The 22735-nt window shown below is 38.7% G+C and overlaps 2 protein-coding genes across 2 annotated transcripts; one reads left to right on the top strand and one right to left on the bottom strand.

The window, feature by feature from the left end:
- Positions 1 to 987: 987 nt before the first annotated feature.
- On the top strand, positions 988 to 8338 carry tnfaip2b (tumor necrosis factor, alpha-induced protein 2b). The gene is made up of 11 exons (XM_052151484.1): positions 988 to 1243; positions 2083 to 2743; positions 3240 to 3351; positions 3857 to 3979; positions 4089 to 4183; positions 4337 to 4429; positions 4505 to 4631; positions 6419 to 6544; positions 6639 to 6794; positions 7852 to 7973; positions 8077 to 8338. The coding sequence occupies exons 1-11, from the start codon at positions 1159 to 1161 to the stop codon at positions 8234 to 8236; spliced, it is 1860 nt and encodes a 619-aa protein (XP_052007444.1). The 5' UTR covers positions 988 to 1158; the 3' UTR covers positions 8237 to 8338.
- A 931-nt stretch (positions 8339 to 9269) lies between these two features.
- On the bottom strand, positions 9270 to 19072 carry si:dkey-196h17.9 (uncharacterized). The gene is made up of 9 exons (XM_052151784.1): positions 18815 to 19072; positions 18553 to 18666; positions 18336 to 18436; positions 18084 to 18185; positions 17751 to 17883; positions 17358 to 17474; positions 17069 to 17221; positions 10055 to 10167; positions 9270 to 9689 (listed from the first exon to the last, which is right to left on the bottom strand). The coding sequence occupies exons 3-9, from the start codon at positions 18386 to 18388 to the stop codon at positions 9536 to 9538; spliced, it is 825 nt and encodes a 274-aa protein (XP_052007744.1). The 5' UTR covers positions 18389 to 18436; positions 18553 to 18666; positions 18815 to 19072; the 3' UTR covers positions 9270 to 9535.
- Between the last annotated feature and the right edge of the window lie 3663 nt (positions 19073 to 22735).

The following is a 22735-nucleotide window of genomic DNA, read 5'->3' as shown; positions in this document are numbered from 1 at the left end:
ATAAAAATACAGCTATTCCGGGACCACGGCAGATATCCCTGAGTGTCAGTTGGAGAACAGTATCAGGACATCCTGTGGATGGAAATGATGTGGAAATTAGGATATGCACATACAGTAGCATTATGGCCAGAATATTTTGTTATCTAAAAGCTGCTATCAGATATTGTATCTGTATAGTATATATATAGTGATCATATCTGTTCACTATATAAAAAAACATCAAGAGAAAAAAATTCCAGCAAGAAATCCTTAAAAAAGAAAACAGATAACTTGATATAAAATATATATATATATATATATATATATATATATATATATATATATATATATATATATATATATATATATATATATATAAAATGAGAGAGTAAATCAGATTGATAATAAAGCATTTTATTGAACAATAAAATGGGGGGCAAGTCACTATGCCACCATGAGGACTTAAAGTGCATTGGGAATTGGGGAGAAAAGGGGAGATAAGAGGAGACACAGTTCTCTTCACAGTTCACACGTGTTATACTGGTATACAAACTAACACTTTTTGGTTGTCTTAAGTTTGTGTAAATGCACATGGGGCTCAAAGTATTTAAAACATTTTTCACATTTATTTTACACATGTCTGGTACATTTATGTGGTCTTGTTTCATGAATACAATGTATACTTTTTTCGCCATCTACCTGGAAAGAAGGAAAGTAGAATTTTGTAACGTGCCATTAGCGGGACAAGTTGTAACAGATAATATGAGGTGACCATATGACATCTTAAAATCCCCCTGATCAAATCTGATCGAAATAATATACCTATAAAATAAACTAAAATATTTTTTAAATAAAAGGTATTTATTCAGTACAAGTCTACCACTTGTTACAACTAGCCCTGCGTTAGCTTGAGCCTGCTTTCCCCTCCTCACCACACTGCTCAGACAACTTTCAAAAAGCAGATTAACATACCGCATAATAATATCAGGCTTGAGTAACTGTGATGTTGCCAGATGCTGCTCATAACTCCACCCCTCATGTGCGGATGAAACAGCCTTTAAAAGCGGGCCAGTTTCTTCATTTAAGCATTTCTTTATCATGTTGTAATGAAAGAAAACTGAGCTGTTTTTCTTGTATGTTTGTTTGCGTATTTGATATTACGATAGTAAGATACAGTAGATGGCAACCAATCCCAAAATGAAGGAAAAGTTTGGAAAGTTTTTTAAGAGGAATCCCAAGATGCAAAAGAGTAGGCCTACTCCAGGTAAGAAGAGTTAAATGCTCGTTTAGTGGTCAGCAGACTACTATTATGTATTTTTCTGAAAACACCTCTGTTTAGCTGTGCATTCATTGACTGAGCACTGTGCTGCACTTTACTGATAGCGCTGCATGATTTCATATCTGTAGCCTATTGTTTTTATTTATTATAATAATTTATTTAATACAAATGTTTATTTATTTTATTCTTGTTTCTGTTTCATGTTCTTTATGTTATATATATATATTGTTTTTTTTTTTTTTTTTTTTTTTTTTTTAAAAGGATTTTAGCATCTTTATTTTTTCTACGCTTTCTCATTTCTGTGTAAATAACTTTGAATTACCATTGTGTATGAAATGTGGTATATTTAAACAGTATAAACTTGCCTATCTAGTCCGATGGTTTTAGCGAGTTGAATAATAACATTACATTTTAACATTTTGTGTATTCTAATATACATTTGAGATTTTACACTTATTTTGTATTTTTAAGTAAAGGATGTAATTTCATTTTCAGAGAAATGTTAAAAGTATTAAGGTATGCATTAACATTAAACAAATTCAGAAAAATTACAGCATTATTTTAAGATATTTGTTACCATGTTCAAAATGTAATTTTGGAGTCAACAGTAGTCATTAAAGTAAATCATATATTGCAGATGCTATATTCATGTACATATCGCATGTAAATCCTGTCATTTTTTATTTTATTTTTTTTATTACTCTCCATACCATAGAGTCAATATATTTTCAAGAGGATAAAATCCAACTTTGCTAGTATACAGCCAGGAGTCAGGACAGAGTCAGGACAGTCCTGTTTATGCATCCTTGTTCTGTGGTTTTCAGAGGTTCCCACCTTTAAGCAGAATCTCCAAGCATGTCGCTTTGTGGAGGCAGGGCAACAACTGATCACCAGAGAAGACCGTCTCTTTGTTTTGAAGCAGGAAGGAATTGGAACCAAAAAGAAGCTGTTGGAGGAAGAAGAAGATTCAGAGGCTAAACTAGCAAAAGACTATGAAGACTGGTTGGAGTCGGTGAGGCGGATGCTGGAGAATTCCCTCAGCCTCAAGTGTACAGATGAACAGGAAGCACTGAGAGAGGCGGTTCAAGCCATTCTACAAGACGAGGAGCAGGACAAACGCTGGGAAGTGTTTGACAAAAAGGAACAGCCACCATGGAGGCCAAGGCATTGTAAAAAGTACCACGATGCATTGCTGGAGCGACTGGTTCAGAGTCGGATGGAAGAGACACAGTTGGACTCAAGTGTTAACTTACATTCTTCAGTGCAGAACTACATTATTAGTAAAGGAAAACAACTCAAGGAAGACCTGCTGAAAGTCATGACATGGGTGAGCAGCTGCTACCCAGAACAGGAGAATGTGTGCCAGTTTTATGCCATGCTTTATCATCAAACGTTCAGTGCCAAGCTTAGAGGCATTGCTCAGTATGGACTGTGTGATGATGACTGCTTCCTTTTATTGCACTGGGTGAACTATCATTACCCCAGGTAAGTGAAGCAAATGTTATCTTAACTTTTAAAATGAGATGTTGCGGAGACTTAACAGAGAACTCAGTGGTGGTGGTCTAAGCACGTAACTGGTAATCTGGTAATCAGAAGGACACTGGTTCGAATCCCACAGCCACCACCATTGTGTCCTTGAGCAAGGCACTTAACTCCAGGTTGCTCTGGGGGGATTGTCCCTGTAATAAGTGCACTGTAAGACGCTTTGGATAAAAGCATCTGCCAAATGCATAAATGTCAAATGCTTCTTTTTAGAAAACTTAGTCTAGGAGAAATACTAAAAATTGCAGTGGAAATATAGAGTTATCAAATGTATTTGTATTTCATAGCCCAGAGATGTCATGTTATCTCATTGCAGTCTAGGAGAACCAGTTGAGATATTTTATCTCATTGGTTTCATAGGTGACATTTCAGCTTTCTTTCCTGTGGGTTGAGGTTCCATTTCTTGATAGAGTTATATTTTCTCTTTGTTTGTTTGCAGTATTCTAAATGACGTAAAGATTAAAGAGGTTATTGATCACACAAAGCTTGATCTGCTGCTTCCTGAAGAGATGATAAGACCACTCGAAAGACAGTTTTTGACCAGCAAGGAGGTTTGATGCTTTTTAATGCCTTTAACACGTTTCAAAGCATTTCCCTGTTTATTACTTTAATTTTAGAGGTATAGCTTGTAAGGTTCTGTTTGTTTAAATTATTAAGTGCATTAGTTATCATGAACTAACAATGAACACTATTTTTAATAGCATTGACTAATTTTGGTGTTAATTTATGAAAATACATTTGTTAGTTTATTGCTAGTTCATAATGCATTAACTAATATTAAATTAATATTCCGGGTTCAGTACAAGTTAAGCTCAATCGACAGAATTTATGGCATAATATTGATTATTCCAATGTAACAAAATGTATTAGTGCATGTTTATTTTATGGTCAACCTTATACATATTACATAAAGTGTTGCAAATTTGGAATTTTTAAAATTGCAATGATGTTTGAGCAAACAATGTTCTAATGGTAAATAGCTGGGTAATTCACAAGAATGAACCATGCGTTTTAAACATCTAATTTGTCCTATTTTCTAACTCTAATTTTGTCTAGAATGAGGTGAGCACATGGCTCCACAGAGCTCTGACCAGAGAAGAAACAAGCTGGAAGGAGGGAGCATTTCCAGAAATAAGGAACCAGATGTACACCTGTCCTCTCGCTATTGACGTGATTGAGGTATCCTGAAGTCTGGGGAAATGTACAAAGTAGCTAGCAATTCATTTTCTTAAACCAAATGATGGGATTTTGAAGAATAACATGAATTTTTCTGCCCCATTTTTCCTAGTGCATTCATGGCAGTGTAACGTCTGCTCAAGAGGTGCTGGGTGATGGGACAAAAGCTTGGAGCATCACATGTGAGATGAGCAATTTTCTGAAAGAGTGAGTAACTACATGTTTTCCTGCAAACTGAAAATACCAACAATATTCTACAGATGATGAACTTCAATGGCATTGCATTTACTGTAAATCTGAATTAAATCTATTTTACGTCATTATTACAATGATGTAGAGCTTGAATTTTCTTTCGCACAGATACAAATCCTTTAATGACAAGGTCATCAAGGCCAAACAAAAAAACACTGAGGCTGTTTTGATGGCCAACCTCTCATGCATCACACATTTCAGGTGAGTCATATTTAGCAACTGAAGCATTATTTGAAATCTCTCTGAATTTGTGTTGAGAGTGTTTTGTTTTCACAGGGAGTACATTTTAAAGAATGCAGATCTGGTTCCTGAATCTATAAAAACAGATTGTCTGTCTTTGTTGACTACCATGAGAGAGGGCAGCCACCATTACTTAACTGCTTATGTACATAAGGATCTTAAGGTAATGCTAAATTTAGTGTATTTTTTGCCATGGCAAAAACAAAATCAGCCTAATTTTAAAAGCGTTATTGTATTGTGCCACTGCCAAGCTATTAACATAAGCATTTCAAGAGGGTTCTTCAGAATGTTGATGTTTCAGGATGCAATAAATTGCATTTACATTTATGCAAATTACAGACACTTTATCCAAAGTGGTTTACTGTTCATTCAAGATATTATTTCTTCAAGTGCACACAAAAAAGTTGTTTTTAGCTGTTTTTGTAAGCTATGTTTTTATAGCGCAACACTAATCCATTTAAGTTTGAAACCTCCATTTTCAGTTTCCTAATGTCACTGTTTTCCAAAGTATACAGTAATGGAGAGCATTTTCAAAATGTTCCATTTATAGTTGAGGAAATTGCCATTCTAGAGTGGATGAGAGGCGTAAATGTATACTTTTTCAAATGAGGACGTGGCCTTAATCAGTAACAATTAATCATGCCAAAATTCTGTTGTCCTTGAACATTTTAGAGGCAATGCCTAATATCTTTGCTGTCTTGAATCAACCTCTGATTCAAGCATGAATTTATGAACCTCATCAAAAGACCTATAATGTGGGGTCATGAAATGCTCTTTTTTTTCTAGTTGTATTATTTTCCCTGCAGTCCACTGATAATGTTAGTAAATAATTTAGTAATGTATGATAATTTTCCACCCTCTTTTTGGCCCTCTGTCTGAAACGCTCGGTTTTGGACTAAACACCTCCTTAAAACTTCAACGTAAATGCCCACTGTTATGATTGGCTAACATTGTGCAGCCCCTTGAATACAGCCATATTTGAACATATAACACATTTTTTTACGCATAACGTGCTTCCAACACATTGCATCCGAATATATATTACACCGCAATTCATCTCAAGCACAACTGTTACACTCAGCACCATAATCTATCAAACAGTCATGACATTTGAAATATTCATGGATGGAACTGTTTACGATCGGGTCCACGGGCAGACTGGCTATCGGGAGAACTGGGACTTTTCCCGAAGGGCCGGCCGCGAAACGGGGCCGAATGGGCCGCGATAAGCTGAAACGGCCGCCGCATTATGCAGAACGGTTCAGAAAATGGAGCCGCGATATGCCAAAGGGGGCAGCAATATTCAGAAAAGGACCTGCTCTCTCTCAGTTTATGAACTGAGTCCCAGTGGAGGGGCCAAGGGATTTTAAGTAGGCATTGATGTTGCGGCTGTAGAGGCAGTCATGAATGAATGGGCCCCTAGTGACATAGGGAAATTGCAGAAGTAGAGAACAAAGCGTTTTTGTATGCTTGGTATCAATAAATGCTTTTATTGCGTTGGGGATTAAGTTTTGAGTTCTATAATTTACCGAATGTTGTAGAAAGACCTCTTATATGTCAAAATATCAAGAAACATTTGATTCCTCATGACGTGACCCCTGTAATTGGCTGTAACTGCAGTGCTAATTATAACTTGATGAATGAACTGACTGAATATTTTGAACACAATGGCTGTTCATTGTTTTGGTTTAGAAAGGCCTTAACTAAGACCGTTTATCTTGGCAGTGAATACTGTCGCAAGTGAAGTTATCTGTCAGGACCCCATTCTTCCATTTTATAAAAAACGAAAACAAACAATTTCCGTTCATTAATTTCAATCCCTTGGGGTTGCTTATCTGACTAATATCAGAGGACTACAGCAACTACATAAACTACTGCTTAAGCAGGTCCACATCATAATCAATTTCATACATATACATTACATTTCTGTCTTTATATATTTTTGTGTAGGAGTTGTACAGAAGGCTGGGTTCCAACAACTGGCTCAAAGACAGTGAAGGCATATGTGAAGAGCTGCTTGCAAAGTTTGGCAGACATATTCAGAAGTTCCACAACTTGGACAGAAAGAGTTGCCAGGTACAGAATGCATAGATTGATTTTCCACCCAAAAGATTGATAAGGATTGACTAAAGAAAAGATTGATTCATTAATTAGTTAATTTCTTGCCTAGGAGCTGCTTGGCAGACTGCATAAAGAGTTTCTTGCGGAATATGTACGGAGAATGATGAAGCAAAAGATCAGACTTGCAGATAAAGAAAAGCAACAAAAGGCAGCGGCAAGGCTTTGCAAGGATAGTGAGAGTATACATGCATGCATGACTGCAGCTGTAAGTACACCGAAACACTCGTGTTCTCTTACTTAAAGGGGAAGTGTGAAATTTTTTCGACGTTAAAATACTTTTGCCAGCCTAATATACAGAGACAACTTTAAGTAAGCCATTCGTAGGTTGATTTCCCTAAAAAGAGTGTGACCTGCCTGGTATATCAACATTGGATCAACCAGTTGGCAAGGCAATGTGTTTATCTGACCAATGGCAGGCGGGGAAAGACTTCAAGAAGCCTGTCATTATTTTGGAAATTCCATTTAGTTACACAAACAGTGTGCCCTTGGGCATTTTTTCAAACACTTGGTTTAAATATCTGTGGTGTTGTGCTGCGTAGCCCCACCCACTGTGAAATGAATCATTAAACATCTAGGGCTCTATTTTTGTCATACGTGAAACGGCCGTGTGCTACATTGACCGTTGGATGTTAATAAAGTGGGGCAAAGCGCAATTTGTTATTTTCATGAGAAATTGGTCATTGCGCTAGGATGTTTGAGATTCAAACAGCAGATGATATCAAAGACCTATTGATCAGTTTTAATGCTAGCCATGATTTGTGTGTAAGCAGATCAATATGGATAATAATAATAGTAACACCTTTATTTTGTATAACGCTTTTGCAAAGCTCAAGGATGCTGTATAAGAATTAAACATTGAAACATTAAACAGAGAAACATATAACAAATTTACATTCCTAAACAATGAACAATGCAATGCATCCCCATATACACTACCAAATTCTTACGAATGGGTTGTATTCATTTTATCAATGTGGCTTGACATGAAATGTAATATATTATTGGAGGCCGACAGTGCAATAACCGGAGAAGAACTTCAGAATTAAATAGCACTGAACCCATTAGTGCTAAGCTCTCGCATCTGTGTATGCATACTTGCGTAAAGTTTGTTTCTGGCCTTTTGGTGCAGAAATTACACACTTTACCCTTATATACTTGAATATACATGCACACAAATTGTATAGGCCAAGATATTGATTCCTTTTATAATGTAATGTTAGAATGAGTCTCGTTTTAATGCTTCTTGAATTCATTATTTACAGGGATCCAGCATGGACTGGTTGAAAGATATTCTTCCACAATTAGCTGGTCTGCTGAAACTACAGGATCCAGACAGTATAAAGTTAGAGCTGGTTAACCTGTTAAGAGAATACCCAGACTTCAGGTATGCTTGTTTCCATAAGCTGTGGTTCATTGCTAGATAATTAATCAGGCAAATGATCGCTGTTGCATATTCATGTCTGAGCTTTGTGTGTTCTCTTTTACAGTGAGCATCATATTTCTGCTTGGCTGCGACTCAAGGCAAATCTTTCTGCCTCAGACCTAAAGAGGATCCTAAAGAGCATCGCCTGCAGTCAGGATAAGCTCAATGAAGAGCAGGACTTATTACAGCTCAGCAAGAGTTTCTTTTCTACTGTGAGGATTTAAAACATTTTGCTTTTTAACCTAATAAGATAGCTTCTGATAAAGCTACTGTTTTGTGCTTTCCTTTTGTACATTCTGAAAATCTTTGTGTAATAAAATTGCAAATCAACATTTTTATTTATATCTTGCTTTATTTCTTTTATATTTATTATCCTTTATAATATGCTACACATGTAGTTTCCATTGTAATTTTTTAATGTACTGTATATGAAAAGCCTGAAAGTATTTATGGTGATCTTTTCTTAATATGGAGTAATCTGTCCCAAATATTTCACTTACACATATCTTAATTACATCTTTGCAGCTATGCGTGATACGGTGATCACTAGATTCTGAGAAAGTCTATAAAGGATGTATATTATCAGGATAGGATATGCTAGAGTGCAGGGGAGTTTCCTCAGTTTAAAACACTTAGGAAACATACCTGCTGTCACAATAAGGTGTGTAATTCCTGAAGGTCTTTGACAGGCTCTGTTCATCAAGATTTCCTGACAAGCTGTGTGCTATACAGGGAGGAAGGATGCAGCTGTGGTGTTCATGTTTTTACTACCATACTCCTATCCTTGAACAATTGACTGACAATCAACTTTACACATTTGTTTTTTCCTCTCAAATTTCACTAGCAGATTACGGGGGAGATTATTAAGCGTTAATTCTCCTTTTTTCTCTTGTATTACAAAAACATTTTCAATTACAACATAAATATAATTTAGATATAAGAAAAATATTATGTAAGAGAAAACAAAAAACACAGCTATATATAAATATTTAGTGTAACTAATAGTATAATTAGATTTATAAAAATAAAACAATAATTCAAGTTCATAACTGGACATGTAAACGGTAGCATCAATACTTTATTAAAATGTTTTTTATCAGAAAGGACATTACTTTGTAAAAAAAAAAAAAGCTTTCTTTTGGGGTGCAATAAATACATTATTTCCTATTTACAAGATACAAAATTCAAGTACAAGTTAAATGTAATTTAAGAGAATATAAAATGTGTAGCATTTACACAGTAGCATTAATACTCTGTTAAAATGTTTATCAGAAAGGAATTTACAGCATAAAAAATTACACATCATTTTTGTTTTCATGAGATAAATGCATTTGCAGTAGATAGTTTTTTTTAGCCCATATTGCTATAGGTCTGTCTCTATAGCTGTATTAGCAGCAAAAAATACCGGTAAAAAAATAACAGTAAGTCAAGTTCATAACTGGAATGAAACTGCAAACAGTCATGCCATCACTTAAACTACACTTGTAAACAAATTTGGAAGAAAGCTGACCGAAGGTGCTTTGTTATTCACAACGAAGACAACATAGGCCCATCAGGGGATGTTGACTGACATATCCAGGATTTGGACATGCTTGTTGGCTTGCATCCAGTACTTCCCTCACCTTTTGCTCAGACAACACCCCCTTCCAACGCAGCAAACCAGGTAAATACTGCTTGCTAGAAAACATTAAGAAGACTTTACTGTTCTGTTTGGTGCAAAAAGAATCCTTATTTTCATAAACACTAATATCTTCTCAAAAAAATCTCACAAACACTACAGTATCTATTAATACCATCTTCTTCTGACTAGCAAAAGGAAATAGTAAATCATGGTTCATGGCTGTAATGTAAACTAAAGCCATGGCTATTTAAAAACAAAGGGACAGACTTGTCAATATGTCCTGCCCAAGCTTCCTGTTTTAATAGGAAATATGTCAAAACAGGAAAGCTAACTGCACTCATCAAAGACATTACTTGGGGTTTTATAAGTGCTATAGGCTTTACAAAGACGAGTCAAGTGTTATTGGTTAGGATGAGATTACCTGTCCTCTGGAAAGTCTTTGAACAAACCAGCACAGGTAAGTTTCATTGCCTCTGTATCACTGTGCAACAACACTTCACTCATTCTTTTAAGGAGCTGGTTCTGCGGTCCATTCTGCAGGTAAAAGGCAATACGAGATGGATGCATTATTGTCCATAAATATTACATTGCAATGATGCAATATTGTCAACCCTGTCTCATATAATCACATTACTATACTATACATTTAGCGAAATGATTCTTACGTGGCTCATTGCACACATTGCGGCAGTTTCCTGGTGAAATATACACTTGGGGCGCTGAAACAGTGTTGATTCTTATTCGTTTGGCACAAATCATGAGTAAAAAGGCAGATTATCAGTTCATGAACACTTTTTACACTGTTTCTCACACAGTACTGTCTTATGACATCAAAACAAAATGCATGACTTGTAAGGCAATACATTTTAATGTTGGAATTCCATAATCAACAACATTTAGAAGCTTGTTTAATATGATCAAATTGTGCAGTAGTTCAACTAATAGAGCATTGTACATGCAATGCAAAGGACAGGGGTACTAGTCCTGAAGAGTATGCAAGTCGAAATATGAGCCGAAGCACCACAAAATGATGTGGTTACTTCAGCAATCGCGTTTTTCTTCTCACATTTGCCTTTTCTATATCTATCGATTAGGTTTAGGGTAGGGAGTTAGGGTTTGTTTATTTTAAACTAGGGGCATTTTTGAAAGGCAATCCGGGAAGGGAATGCTACATGAAGGGTCATTCCAAACGAAAGACAGAAAATGTTTTTTTGGTTGGATTTCGCCATAGATAACCTTAAAAATGTCATAAATGTTTCAACTCACATTTGCTTGTTCTGGCACTATCGGTGAGGTTTAAGTTTACAGTTTAAGGTAGGGAGATTTTGTTCGATGTCAATCAAGCAATACCTTTAACCTCTATTTGGAAGACAATTTAACTCACTTTTACTGCCCCTTACTGGATATTTAATCTCAAAAATGCTGTGGTACATTAAGGAGCCACGTAATATCATTTTGCAAAAATTTTGTTACAGTCACATAATTTGGGGTAATATACATTGCATAGCTTGTTCCCTTTACAAAAAGCTTCACTACGATGCTGCGCTGCTAAGCGCTACGGGGAACAACTCTAGCTGTGAACCGAGCTGAATAATGTGTGTAACACGTTAATGAACATTGACCGGAATTTATAGCCTCGGCTGATGTAATCATTAGATGCACCTGTGGCCAGGCTATAAATGGATACGTCACCAGGTGTCGTCAGAAACTCTTTTTTCAGAGCGAGTCTGTTTCTGTGTGTTTCACACACCCTGTCAAAACTTTCTTTCCTCTGTTAGGAGTTAGAATCAGTTAGGCAGTGTGCAGTGAACGTTGTTCTCTTTTCTCTTCTGTTTAGAAAATATTATATATATATATTTCTAAAAAGAAAGAAAAAAAAAGAGAGAATGACTGAAAGCCGCAAACGGTGCGTGTTCCCCTCTTCTCGCTCTATAGCTGAAGACGACACACATCAGTTTTTGCTCTGTTTGTTTGGGGGTAAGAGCACGCTGCTCTCGCGTTGCAGCAGGGTGGGTGCGAGCACTGCGATTTGCTTTAACAGGCAGAGTGCGTTGTGCTCACCTCGCTTGCTTCCGGGAGTCAGCACTCACGAAAAAAAAAGATCGTTCGTGGGACTCTTGCATGGATTTGGCTGAGGAGCAAGAGACGGGTTGATCCCTTTCTCTCACTCTCTCCCCAAACCCAGCTGGTCCTTCACATGATCTCGAAGCGCGTTCCGACGCTTCTTCGGATCATGAGGTGGATCGCGATTCTCTTCCCGCCTCCGAGCTTTCCGTCCGCGATAAAAAATCTACGGAGGAATTGCTCGATGTTGTTACTCGTCGCGGTTGCCAGATTGGACTGGCCACGCGAAAAAGAGACCCCCAAACGCTCAAAATTAGGGGATAGATTTTATCTTCCAGTCTAAGAAAGGGAACGCCTCATGGGTCCCTTCCCTTCTTTGATAACCTCCATGAAGAGCTTTTTCGCTCATGGAGAGGCCCTAAAAAAAAAAAAAAAAAAAAAATATTATATATTTTCTTCCCATGTTCAAATACCCTCGACGTCATTATATTCGACTATCGTGGGTGTTGAGGCACGGGGGTATTCAGTGATGCCGCCGGTCGAAGAGACGCTTGCGGGCTATCTCTCGCCGGGCTCGGCATCGTCACTTAAAGCCCTCTCTCCCTCAAAGCCTTGTAGGACAACCTCCACTTTAGTGGGAAGGGCTTATCAAGCAGCAGGTCAGGCTGGTGCTGCTCTGCACACTATGCTGTTTTACAGGCGTACCAGGCTGACCTCCTGGACGACCTGAGTGTGGGTTCTGCGCTTGACGAGCAAGCCTCAGACTCGCCTCGGTCCTGACTGAAGGGAGGCTCAAAAGCAAAGCGTGGCGAGTCGTGCTCCTCCTCCCAGGGATTGGGGACAGTCTCGCCGCCCTCGCCAGCCCCCGGAGCAAGACCTCAGGACTATAAATTCTAGTAAGAGAAAACCCTGACGGTCTTGCGCCTAGATTAGGGGGTAGCTCCCCTCGGGACGTGTGCGTGCTTCACTTCACCCCTCCCGGTACCCCCTCGAAGCCCCTACATTCCCGCCACCTCTTGGTATTTCGGGTTGCAGAGGCTTCCGTCAAAATTGGGTGTTTTCGCTGTTCCTGCATTTTATTCAGGACGCGAAACACTCGACAACCCCTCAACAGGAAGTGTTAAAATATAATACCCATCTCAGAGATCCTGGCAGCGTGGAAAGTTCTGCCGGATATATTCTTTTCTGTGGGTCTTATAAGGGTGTCATGATTTAATTCACTCGCCGCTTTTCCGTGTTTCATGGCGTATTCTCACTACCGTGAACCAGTTTTCTTTTTATGTAAAAAAAAAAAAAAAAAAAACTCAATCTCCTGGTTAAAGGGGCCATGGTATGTGTTCCCCTTCCAGAGAGAGAGTTAGGTTATTACACTAAATACTTCCCGTTTCCCATGGAGGGTGAGGGGTGGCGTCTGGCTTAGATCTTAAAGCTTGAACTACCCGTGGGTGTTCAAGTCCAAGATGATGCCTGTTAAGACGGTCGTGTCTCAAGCCCTACAACTCGTTTGGCTGGTCACCATCGATCTCATGACGCACTTCTATACTTCATTTAGAAGTTCTGCCACAACATGGAAAGTTCCTGAGGTTCACTTCAGGGGGCGAAGTCTTCCAGGGTCAGGTTCTTTCACTCAGCCTAGCCCTTTTTACCCGCACATTCACAATGCATGATGTAGCGCTGGCTCCTTGCAACTCCGGGGCATCTGCATTCTGAATTATGTAGACGACTGGCTGATCCTAGCGCAGTTCCAGGAACTGGCAGTTCAGCACAGGGACATCGTCTTAGCTCATCTGCTTCTCTGGGGTTGAGGCTCAACGCCAAGAAAAGCGTCCTCTCTCCTACTCAGAACACTGTCTATCGGGGAATTGAATGGAGTTCAATCACAATGCGGGCACAACTGTCTCCCGCTAGGATTGAGTCCATTCAGATCACCCTGAGCAAAGTTAGGCTAGGTCAAGGTTTCACTGTTATCAGTATCAACGATTTCCAGGTCTCAGGGTGACTGCGTCCACGGTAATCCCTCTGGACCTTCTGCTCATGAGACTGTTTTTGTTGTGGCCAAAAGCCAGGGGATTTCTTCCAAGGGCCAAAACCCCTAGGCTAAAAAGGTTTACGCGCCTCAGGCTTCGTTCCCTTTCTATGTGGTTCAGACCACGGTTTTCTGCCTTGGGTCCCACTCTAGGTGTGTCTTGTTGTCGCAGACTGCTAACGACAGACACCTCCCTGATGGGCGGGGTAGCGGCCTTAAGTGGTCGTCCAGCTTAAGGGGATAGGAGGGTCGTCAGCTCGGTTGTCACAGTCACTGTCTCGGGTTGATGGCTGTATTTCTGGCCCTGAAATACCTCCTCCTGAGGCTGACATGTCTTGGTGCGGGTGGACAATACAGCGGTAGCCTCTTACATAAATCATCAAGGAGACCCACGTTCTTGTCAGCTGTATTTCTGACACGTCGGATTCTCCTTAGGGCCCAGGGTAAGCTCCTGTCACTCAGTTCCGTTATATCCCTGGATGCCCGTATACGGGAGCAGATTTACGGTCCAGACAGAAAATACCAACGGGGGAGTTAAGAACTCCACCCTAAGGTAGTAGTTGCCCAGAGTTCGCCAGCAAGGGTTTTTGCCTCTTACTGATAGCACAGCGCTGGCCGAACAGGGCTTGGTTCTCGGAGCTAATCTCTTCCCTCGACGGCTCGCCTTGGGCGATACCGAACAGGAAGGATCTTCTATCTCAGGCACAGGGCAATATTTCATCCCTGCCCCGAATTGTAGAATCTTTCATGTTTGGCCCCTAAGGGTACCAACTGAGGGACACAGGGCTTTCTCCTGAGGTTATCGAGACCTTTTTAAATGCCAGGTTTTTCCACTTGGAACAAGTTTGGGTGAGATCTTAGGGCAGAAGAGGACCTCTTCGCCTCTATGAATAGCGCAATGTCTCCTCTACTTCTCCCTGAAATCACCCAGCCCCCTTGGGTCTGGACGTTAAGACACATACATGACCCAGAATGCGTCTGTATGTATTTCTTTCCCCGGTTTCTCGGCTCCCGGGAGTCTTGGCGATGTTCTCCAGCAAGGGTCTTGCCTCCTATTAATGGCACTGCGCTGGCCGAACAGGATATGTTCTCGGAGCTAATTCCTTTCCTCGACGGCTCGCCTTGGGCGATTCCGAACAGGGAGGACCTTCTCATCCTTGGCCCGAATTGTAAAACCTTTCATGTCTGGCCCCTAAGGGTACCAAATGAGGTTCACAGGGTTTTCTCTTGAGATTATCGAGACCATTTCAAGTGCTAGGGCTCCCTCCACTTGGAACTGATCTGGGTAGATTTTACAGGGCAGAAGAGGACCTCTTCGCCTCTGTTGATAGCGCAATGTCTCCTCTACTTCTCCCCGAGTCACCCAGTCCCCCTCGGGAGGGGCAGATCGTAGTAACGCATACATAGCACAAATGCGCCTGCATGCGTTTCTTTCTACTAAAGTTCTTATTACAGAACCAGCTTACTGCCAGTTTGCTTCAGTTCTGGATTTTCTGTAGAAAGAACTGTCAGCGGGCACTTGCCTCGCCACTGCCAGGTTCTATGTTTGCCACGGCTTGGTGGGCGGGGTGCCCTCAAAGAGGCATCCTCATTATTGCCCGGGCCTACGAGGTGCGCGGTCAAGCTTCGCCAGTAGGTTTTAGGGCGCACTCTACCAGAGGGCTCTCCTCCTCTAAAACCTTGGCTAGAGGTCTCCCTCTGCAGCAAGTTTGTGATGCAGCAGGTTGTCCTCTCCGCACACATTCATTAGATTTTTATAGTTTGGATGTTTTGCCACTCCGGGCTCTTATGCCCTTGAGTCGACATCTCAAGCTCATGTCTGGACAAGTTTGTGATGCGGCAGGCTGGTCCTCTCCGCTCACATTCATCAGTTTTTATGACAAGTTTGTGTTGCGATAGGGTTCTCTTCGCACACATTCATCGAACTTTATGGGTTAGATGCTTTGCTACTCTGGACTCTTATGTCCTTGAATCGACATCTCAGCCCATGCCTAAACAAGTTTGTGATGCGGCAGGTTGTCCTCTCTGCACACATTCATTGGACTTTATGGGTTAGATGCTTTGCTACTCCGGGCTCTTATGCCCTTGAGTCGACATCTCACCTCATGCCTGAACAAGTTTGTGATGCGGCAGGCTGGTCCTCTCCGCTCACATTCATCAGTTTTTATGACAAGTTTGTGTTGCGATAGGGTTCTCTTTGCACACATTCATCGAACTTTATGGGTTAGATGCTTTGCTACTCCGGGCTCTTATGTCCTTGAGTCGACATCTCAGCCCATGCCTAAACAAGTTTGTGATGTGCCAGGCTGGTCCTCTCCGCACACATTCATCAAAATTGAATGGTTTAGATGTTTATGCTACTCCGGGCTCTTATGCCCTTGAGTCGACATCTCAAGCTCATGTCTGAGACCTCTCGCGTTTTTGTGAGTACACTGCACAACCGTAGGGGTCCGGACAGCCCCAAGTGCGGGCAGGTGGGGTATTGCGTTCCCGTAGCGCTTAGCAGCGCAGCATCGTAGTGAAGCTTTTTGTAAAGGGAACGTCTCGGGTTACATGTGTAACCCTTGTTCCCTGAAAAAAGCGGAACGAGATGCTGCGCTGCTTTGCCGCACTGGGACGTCCCAGGACTGCTCTTCAAAAATAAGTATCTGACGACACCTGGTGACGTATCCATTTATAGCCTGGCTGCAGGTGCATCTAATGATTAAATCAGCCGAGGCTATAAATTCCGGTCAATGTTCATTGAGGTGTTACACACATTATTCAGCTCGGTTCACAGCTAGAGTTGTTCTACGAAGCGCTTAGCAGCGCAGCATCTCGTTCCGCTTTTTCTGGGAACAAGGGTTACACATGTAACCCGAGACGGTTTGCTTCAATAACCAAAGGTAGACATCAGTTAAACTACATTTATATTCATTTAATAACTGTAAATGGAAACCATTAAAGCTGAAATGTGTAACTTTTTCAGTGTTAAAATACTTTCTTCTATCCCAGCTTAATATGCAGAATCAACTATAAGTAAGCCATTCATATAATAGGTTAATTTGAAACTCGAAAACTGTAACCACTGTGTCTCTGTGGCACTATAAAAATGTATTTTTGATTTGAGTGACCCGCTTAGACTCACCCCAACAACATAATTCAACCAATGGTGTGAGTTGGAGGCGGGAATTTCTGACTGTTTGAAAAACTGCAGATGAAGGTCGTATTCGGAAAGATGTTTAGAAAACATTGTTTACTTTTGGAATTCCATTCAGGGGCGCTAGTGAAATTACATACTTCAGCTTTAAACACAATCAGGGAAAATTACATTACTGACAAGACACTCGTCTTTATAATTTTTACCCATTCAGCGAATGTGTTGTGAAAATAGAGAACATTGTCTTTTATCCTTTCTTCAACATTCCCCCATCTCTTTTTTAGCCGTTTAAACTTGATCATCATGAGGCAATCCAGGTAGACATGGGAAACACAGTCATAAGCTATATTTACAATGATCTATTAGAAAAAGAGAGGGGAGAGAGGGGCAAAAAATCAGGGTGAGGTAATTTTTTCAGACTACATTTCTGTTTTAGTAGAATGGAGTTTGATACAATCTTTTTGATGAGGTTGGATTTATGAGTCTAGAACCCACCGTTTGGCTCTCCTTTCCCATATAGGTCTGGGGTATAGATGCACACTGCTTTAGGATTGCCTCTGTCAGGTTATGAATATGCTTAACCTCTTTTTTTAAATCACTTTTTAAATTGTCCTGGAAATGTAGATTTTAACACATAAACTGCAATTAATTAAAAGTTTTTCAGTTCAATCTATTGTAAAATTGCATTAAAAATAAATGATAAGTTGATACAAACTCAAAGAATGCATCGTAAAAGCACTCCATACAATGTGTCAGGAAAGGTTACAGTATTGTTGTTGATTTTACAATACTGTATGTAGCCTAACTAATACTAATGGCGTTTCAGGGACTGACCTATTGGAATTTCTGTATATTTCCCTGTGTGCTGATAATTATATAGTGAAGCACCTGTGCAATGTGTGTCATCATCTTTTGTACAATAGATAACACGCAATCTTCCATCTTCTTTAACAAAATGACCGTGTCTTTGAGGTCATCCCCGTTAATTATATCCAGATTGTTGATTTGGGTAGCAAAAAATCTACAGCAAATAAAAAATAAAAGCATAAACACTGTTTTTATGATACAAAAGCAGAAAAAAGCCATAAAGTTACATCCAAGGCTATTCATTAATATACTTGCATTAATTAGAAAAGCCCATTTATTATACAGCGGAACAGTTTTGAATCATAATTAAGTCATAGTTTATAATTTAATTCATTGTTAAAGGTAAAAACTCACCTGAGTTGCCTACAGGTGTTGATTAGCCAAAAAAGATACACAGAGTTTTCTGGCTTCGGGGCTTGCAGTTTTTCTATGTGTTTTTTCTCTGCATGCACATACCTTGGAAAACACACATATGAATAAAAAATAGAATATTTATTTTCAAAAGTTCATTTTTTTATGTCCATGTCATTTTTGTAAAGTGGATTAACAGACAGAACAAAAACCCATTTTAAAAGAATAGTTCAAAGACATTTTTTAGAAACTTACATCTGAACAAAACTATGAAGCTCTTCACAGCAGATTTTTTGAACCTCGTGCATCAAGATCAAACTAAATTCTTTTGCATTTATTATAACAGCATTGAGACACTGTAAAGACAGAACATAAAATTAGGGTGCAATAAAAATTTTTTTTAAAAAACCCTTGTAGTCCTTCTGTACAACCCAAAAAATACAAATATGTTTTCTCTCTGTGTAAGAACTACCTGAATGACATCAAGGTGTAATCTGATGAAAGCTTCTTCACCTATTGTGTCCCCATTAGGTCTATATTGCTCCTCATTGCACAGAATGTTCTGTAGGGTCTTGGATATTTTGTTCTGTGGCAGGTAAAGTGGGACAGAGATACATGTGTTAATCCTTTATTAAATATTATGCTGTTTTGGACCTTCTTATGCATTAATGATGAATGTGTAATCATAAAGGGTAATTAATTCATACAAATATGTATATTCTGGAATGTTCTACCTGAAGTAGTTTTTGCAACAGTTTTTGCTTTGCTCCTTCAAACCACCTTGACAACTGCAGAGGGTCGTGGACTCTGAAGACATCTGGTGAGTCTGGACTGAAATGTAAATGAGTGCATATTTACATACATTTCAACAGTTCGAACTTGATTGTTTATTTATTAGTATGAAGTTAAATGGTAAAAATGAAAAAATTCTCAAGGCACTATTGTGGAACCCTCTGAAGAACCTCTAGACACCCGTTCAGTTCCCTGAGAAAATTGCTTTTAGTTTCTGAAATAACTTAAGATGGTAAAATGGTTCCTTCATAAACCCCATCATTATGGAGCTATATATATATGTATGCAAAATAGTAAGACCTCTCATCAACTTTTTATCCAGTACAACTAACTTTTGCTGTTACAAGACACGGTTGATGTGTTGCAAGCTGTTTCCTGTTCTGCTAAAGGATGTGTAAGCAAACTGTTTCCTTTATCTATACTCTCTGACCTAAGAAAAAACATGTATATTACATCCAGATAAGGTAAAGAATGACTTGATTGGTTAGTCTAGTAGATGTGTTGCTTTGCTGAACATATAAAATGATGAGCTGGACATTAAACGTTGGAGCTGATAAGCTCTGGTGTGTGTCACTTCTTTCTCCCCTCGCGAGTATCCTGATTGAGACAGCGATTTGATACTTAGGGGCCAATTCTACAAATTCCTTACAAATATATATATATATTATTATTTTTTATTTTTTTGTTGCCAATTTTAAATAAACAAATACAATGATAAAAACAAAAGTGAAAATCCTGATAAACTATTTCATTTTTAAAAAGTCTCTGCAAAGTATGTGCCAAAATAAAAATTCAACTAACTGATTACATTTCATTTTCACAGTGACAATGCATCTGTCATGTTATCTGTTGTCTTTTGTTTTTGTGCTTTTATGTTGAAGTTTAGTTTAGTTCCTGTTTGGTTTTTGTAGTCCTTTGTAGTTTCTTTTTATGATTGGTTTCCCTCTGATTGTTTCTCCTTCCCTGATTGCTTCACCAGGTGTCTCTCATTCCCTTGTTTGTTCCTGTGTGTATTTAAGCCCTGCCTTTTGTTCACTCCTTGTCGATTGTTAAATGTAGTTGGCACGTCTGTCCTGGTATGTGTTTTGATCCTGTGCCTCACCCGTGTTAATTTCAGTTTCCCATCGTGGATGTTTGATTTGTTCCCGTGTCTACCTGTTTTTGTATTTATTTATAATTTCATTAAAACCTTTAACCACATCTGGATCCAGCCTTCTTGTCTTCCCTTCTTCTGTCATAACAGACCAAAACCACATACCAGGACAGACGTGCCAACTACATTTAACAATCGACAAGGACTGAACAAAAGGCAGGGCTTAAATACACACAGGAACAAACAAGGGAATGAGGGACACCTGGTGAAGCAATCAGGGAAGGAGAAACAATCAGAGGGAAACCAATCATAAAAAGAGACTACAAAAACCAAACAGGAAACAGGAACTAAACTAAACTTCAACATAAAAGCACAAAAACAAAAGACAACAGAGAACATGACAGCATCAAGCATGTTAAATTAAAAACTGAAATGCATAAGAATAATAATAATTCGATAATGCTAGAACTACAATAAGATCCTTAGCATGGCAAGTGCTGTAGATCTTCCCCATTTCTTTTGTTTAATTACTATTATTGTTTGATTGAATTATTAACTGCAAATAATTGAGTAGTGATTAATCAATAACAACCCTAATATACACATCTATCTCCCTTGCAACCTCTCTCTGCATTCCCTAGTGTAAGAACTACTGTATTAAAGTATCCTCTGTTGAGCTTCACCAACTTATTAACATAGAATTTACATGTTGACTTTGAAAATGAACATTGAAATGGACAAATAAAAGATTAATAAAAATAAATTTAAAACTGAACTTTGCATTTTAATTTTGTCACTAGTACTGCTTTAACATTAAGAAAAAAATGTAATTGGCTTTTTTATTGTAATAATGGCAGTCTTGCCTCAAGATTGCATTGAAAATAGAAAATTTCATTTTAGTTTTTAATTTGACAGGCAAGATTAATATAATTTTTAATTTTGGCACATCATTTGGAGGTATTTTGTGGAACTGAAATGGTTAATATGGTTTTAATTTTCATTTTATTTATTGCATTTATTTATTTAAAATTGGCAGAAAATAAGCTCCATACATCATAAAGTAAACTTTTTGAAACACTTGCTACTTGAGTATATACATATGATTTTTAAGATTATTTTAAAAGGTGCCTAGAGGTTCTCCAGAGGATTCTACTATTGTGACAGCTGAAGAATCCCAAATGGTGCTTCAAGTACCTTTTGATTTTCACAGTGAAAAATCATCTGCCTACCTGAAGAATACCCGTTTTCCCCACTGTAGAAGTTCGAAGGTCTTGTTCTCTGAAAGATTACTTTTTAAAAGTAGGTCCAACTCAGTAAATAGGTGATGGCTGAAACTGTCAATCAAATGATCTTGCAGCATCTTTCAATAGAGGTAGGTGCTAATCGAAGCACCTCATAGCACATCACTCTCTCCAAAAGCTTCAGATAGTCAGCTAACTGCGTATGAGTTCCTCCCTCTGTTGGCAGTTTGGGAAAGTGTTGCTTTACAAACTGATCTATTTCCTGCAGGAACGAACAGAGCCAGACTTGTGGGTAGCTGCCTTCTTTGTTGTCCATGGTAATGCCATTCAATTTGCCCCAGCTGTTCACAATGGCAGCTGCAGTGTCAAAGTCTTGGGGGATTGACGGTCCATGCAGAACCTCTCTGAGAATACTGAGCACTCGATCTCCACTTCCTTCAACCTCTGGAGCAGTTTGATCAAAATACACTCCAGACTGGTCTGTACTTTCCATGTATTTTAATATCTGTTCTCCTGTTGAAATCAGATCAATCAAATTAATTGAATTTGTGTATGAAAACTGAATTCCATAAAATTGGCTATTTCTAAAATCAAATGTGAAGCATCATTTCATGCTGCTCTTAACCTATAAAGATTAGTCATTCCTTGTGTTAATCTCAACAAATTTACTGACAAAAACGTTAATTGACTAAGGGTTTTTTGATTTTGTCATCGATTAAGATGAGACGAAGAAGCATCATGACAACAATCAAAGGTTTTAAATACATTGACTTGACCATCTATCTATCTCTCTATGTATCTATCTATCTGTCTGTCTGTCTATATCTATCTGGCTATATATCTGGCTGTGTGTCTTACTGTAATGTCTGCATAACAATCAAACTTGCTTACATCAGGGTTTCCAACTTTGGATACCAGACTGAAGTGAGATTTTGATATCATGGCCAGGGTCACATTAATGAACAGGCAAATCATTGAAATATATATATATATATATATATATATATATATATATATATATATATATATAGCCTAAACACATGTACATAAAATCCTTAAAATAATATAAAAAAAATGAAGTTAAACGGATTCCTTCTAATAGATTTAATATGAAACTATAACTTTTTGTCACTGTGTTATGACAGAATAAACACAATTAATTATAGTTATGGTGATGACGTTTTTAAAAAGCCTTATAATTGAGTTTGATGCATGGTGTCAGGCAGGGCTGTCTAATAGATTGAGAGGTTTTACTTCTTCCCCAGCTATTTAAATCAGATAATTCTCTATAGAATTCATACTAAGTGCATTCATTTTGTGGTGTCCACGCTCAGAGATATCAAATGCACGTTGAGTCGTGCGCTATCCGCTATACCATAGCTCTGGTTATCCTGTCTCTGGGGCACACTGATGTGCATTGTGGTGGTAAATTTGCTATGGCAGCCCGAAAATTCAAGTCTCGTGCTGTTGGAAAAATCCAAACGGAAGATTTATTGCTATGTTTTATACATTTGACATTAAATTCCGCT

This window comes from Xyrauchen texanus, chromosome 20 (assembly GCF_025860055.1).
Source record: "Xyrauchen texanus isolate HMW12.3.18 chromosome 20, RBS_HiC_50CHRs, whole genome shotgun sequence".
In the NCBI taxonomy this organism is placed as follows: Eukaryota; Metazoa; Chordata; class Actinopteri; order Cypriniformes; family Catostomidae; genus Xyrauchen; species Xyrauchen texanus.
Note: the sequence above shows the minus strand (reverse complement) of the source record. Positions and strands in the feature narration are given on the sequence as shown.

Excerpts from the sequence above, each read along its gene's own strand:
- tnfaip2b (XM_052151484.1), top strand. The coding sequence starts at position 1,159 with ATGGCAACCAATCCCAAAATGAAGGAAAAGTTTGGAAAGTTTTTTAAG. Across the intron at positions 4,184-4,336 it reads ATGAGCAATTTTCTGAAAGA|ATACAAATCCTTTAATGACA; the intron begins GTGAGTAACTAC and ends TCTTTCGCACAG. Across the intron at positions 7,974-8,076 it reads AGAGAATACCCAGACTTCAG|TGAGCATCATATTTCTGCTT; the intron begins GTATGCTTGTTT and ends TCTCTTTTACAG.
- si:dkey-196h17.9 (XM_052151784.1), bottom strand. The coding sequence starts at position 18,388 with ATGCACGAGGTTCAAAAAATCTGCTGTGAAGAGCTTCATAGTTTTGTT. Across the intron at positions 17,475-17,750 it reads TGATGACACACATTGCACAG|GACAATTTAAAAAGTGATTT; the intron begins GTGCTTCACTAT and ends CTACATTTCCAG. Across the intron at positions 17,222-17,357 it reads TGGGAAAGGAGAGCCAAACG|ATCATTGTAAATATAGCTTA; the intron begins GTGGGTTCTAGA and ends TTTTTCTAATAG.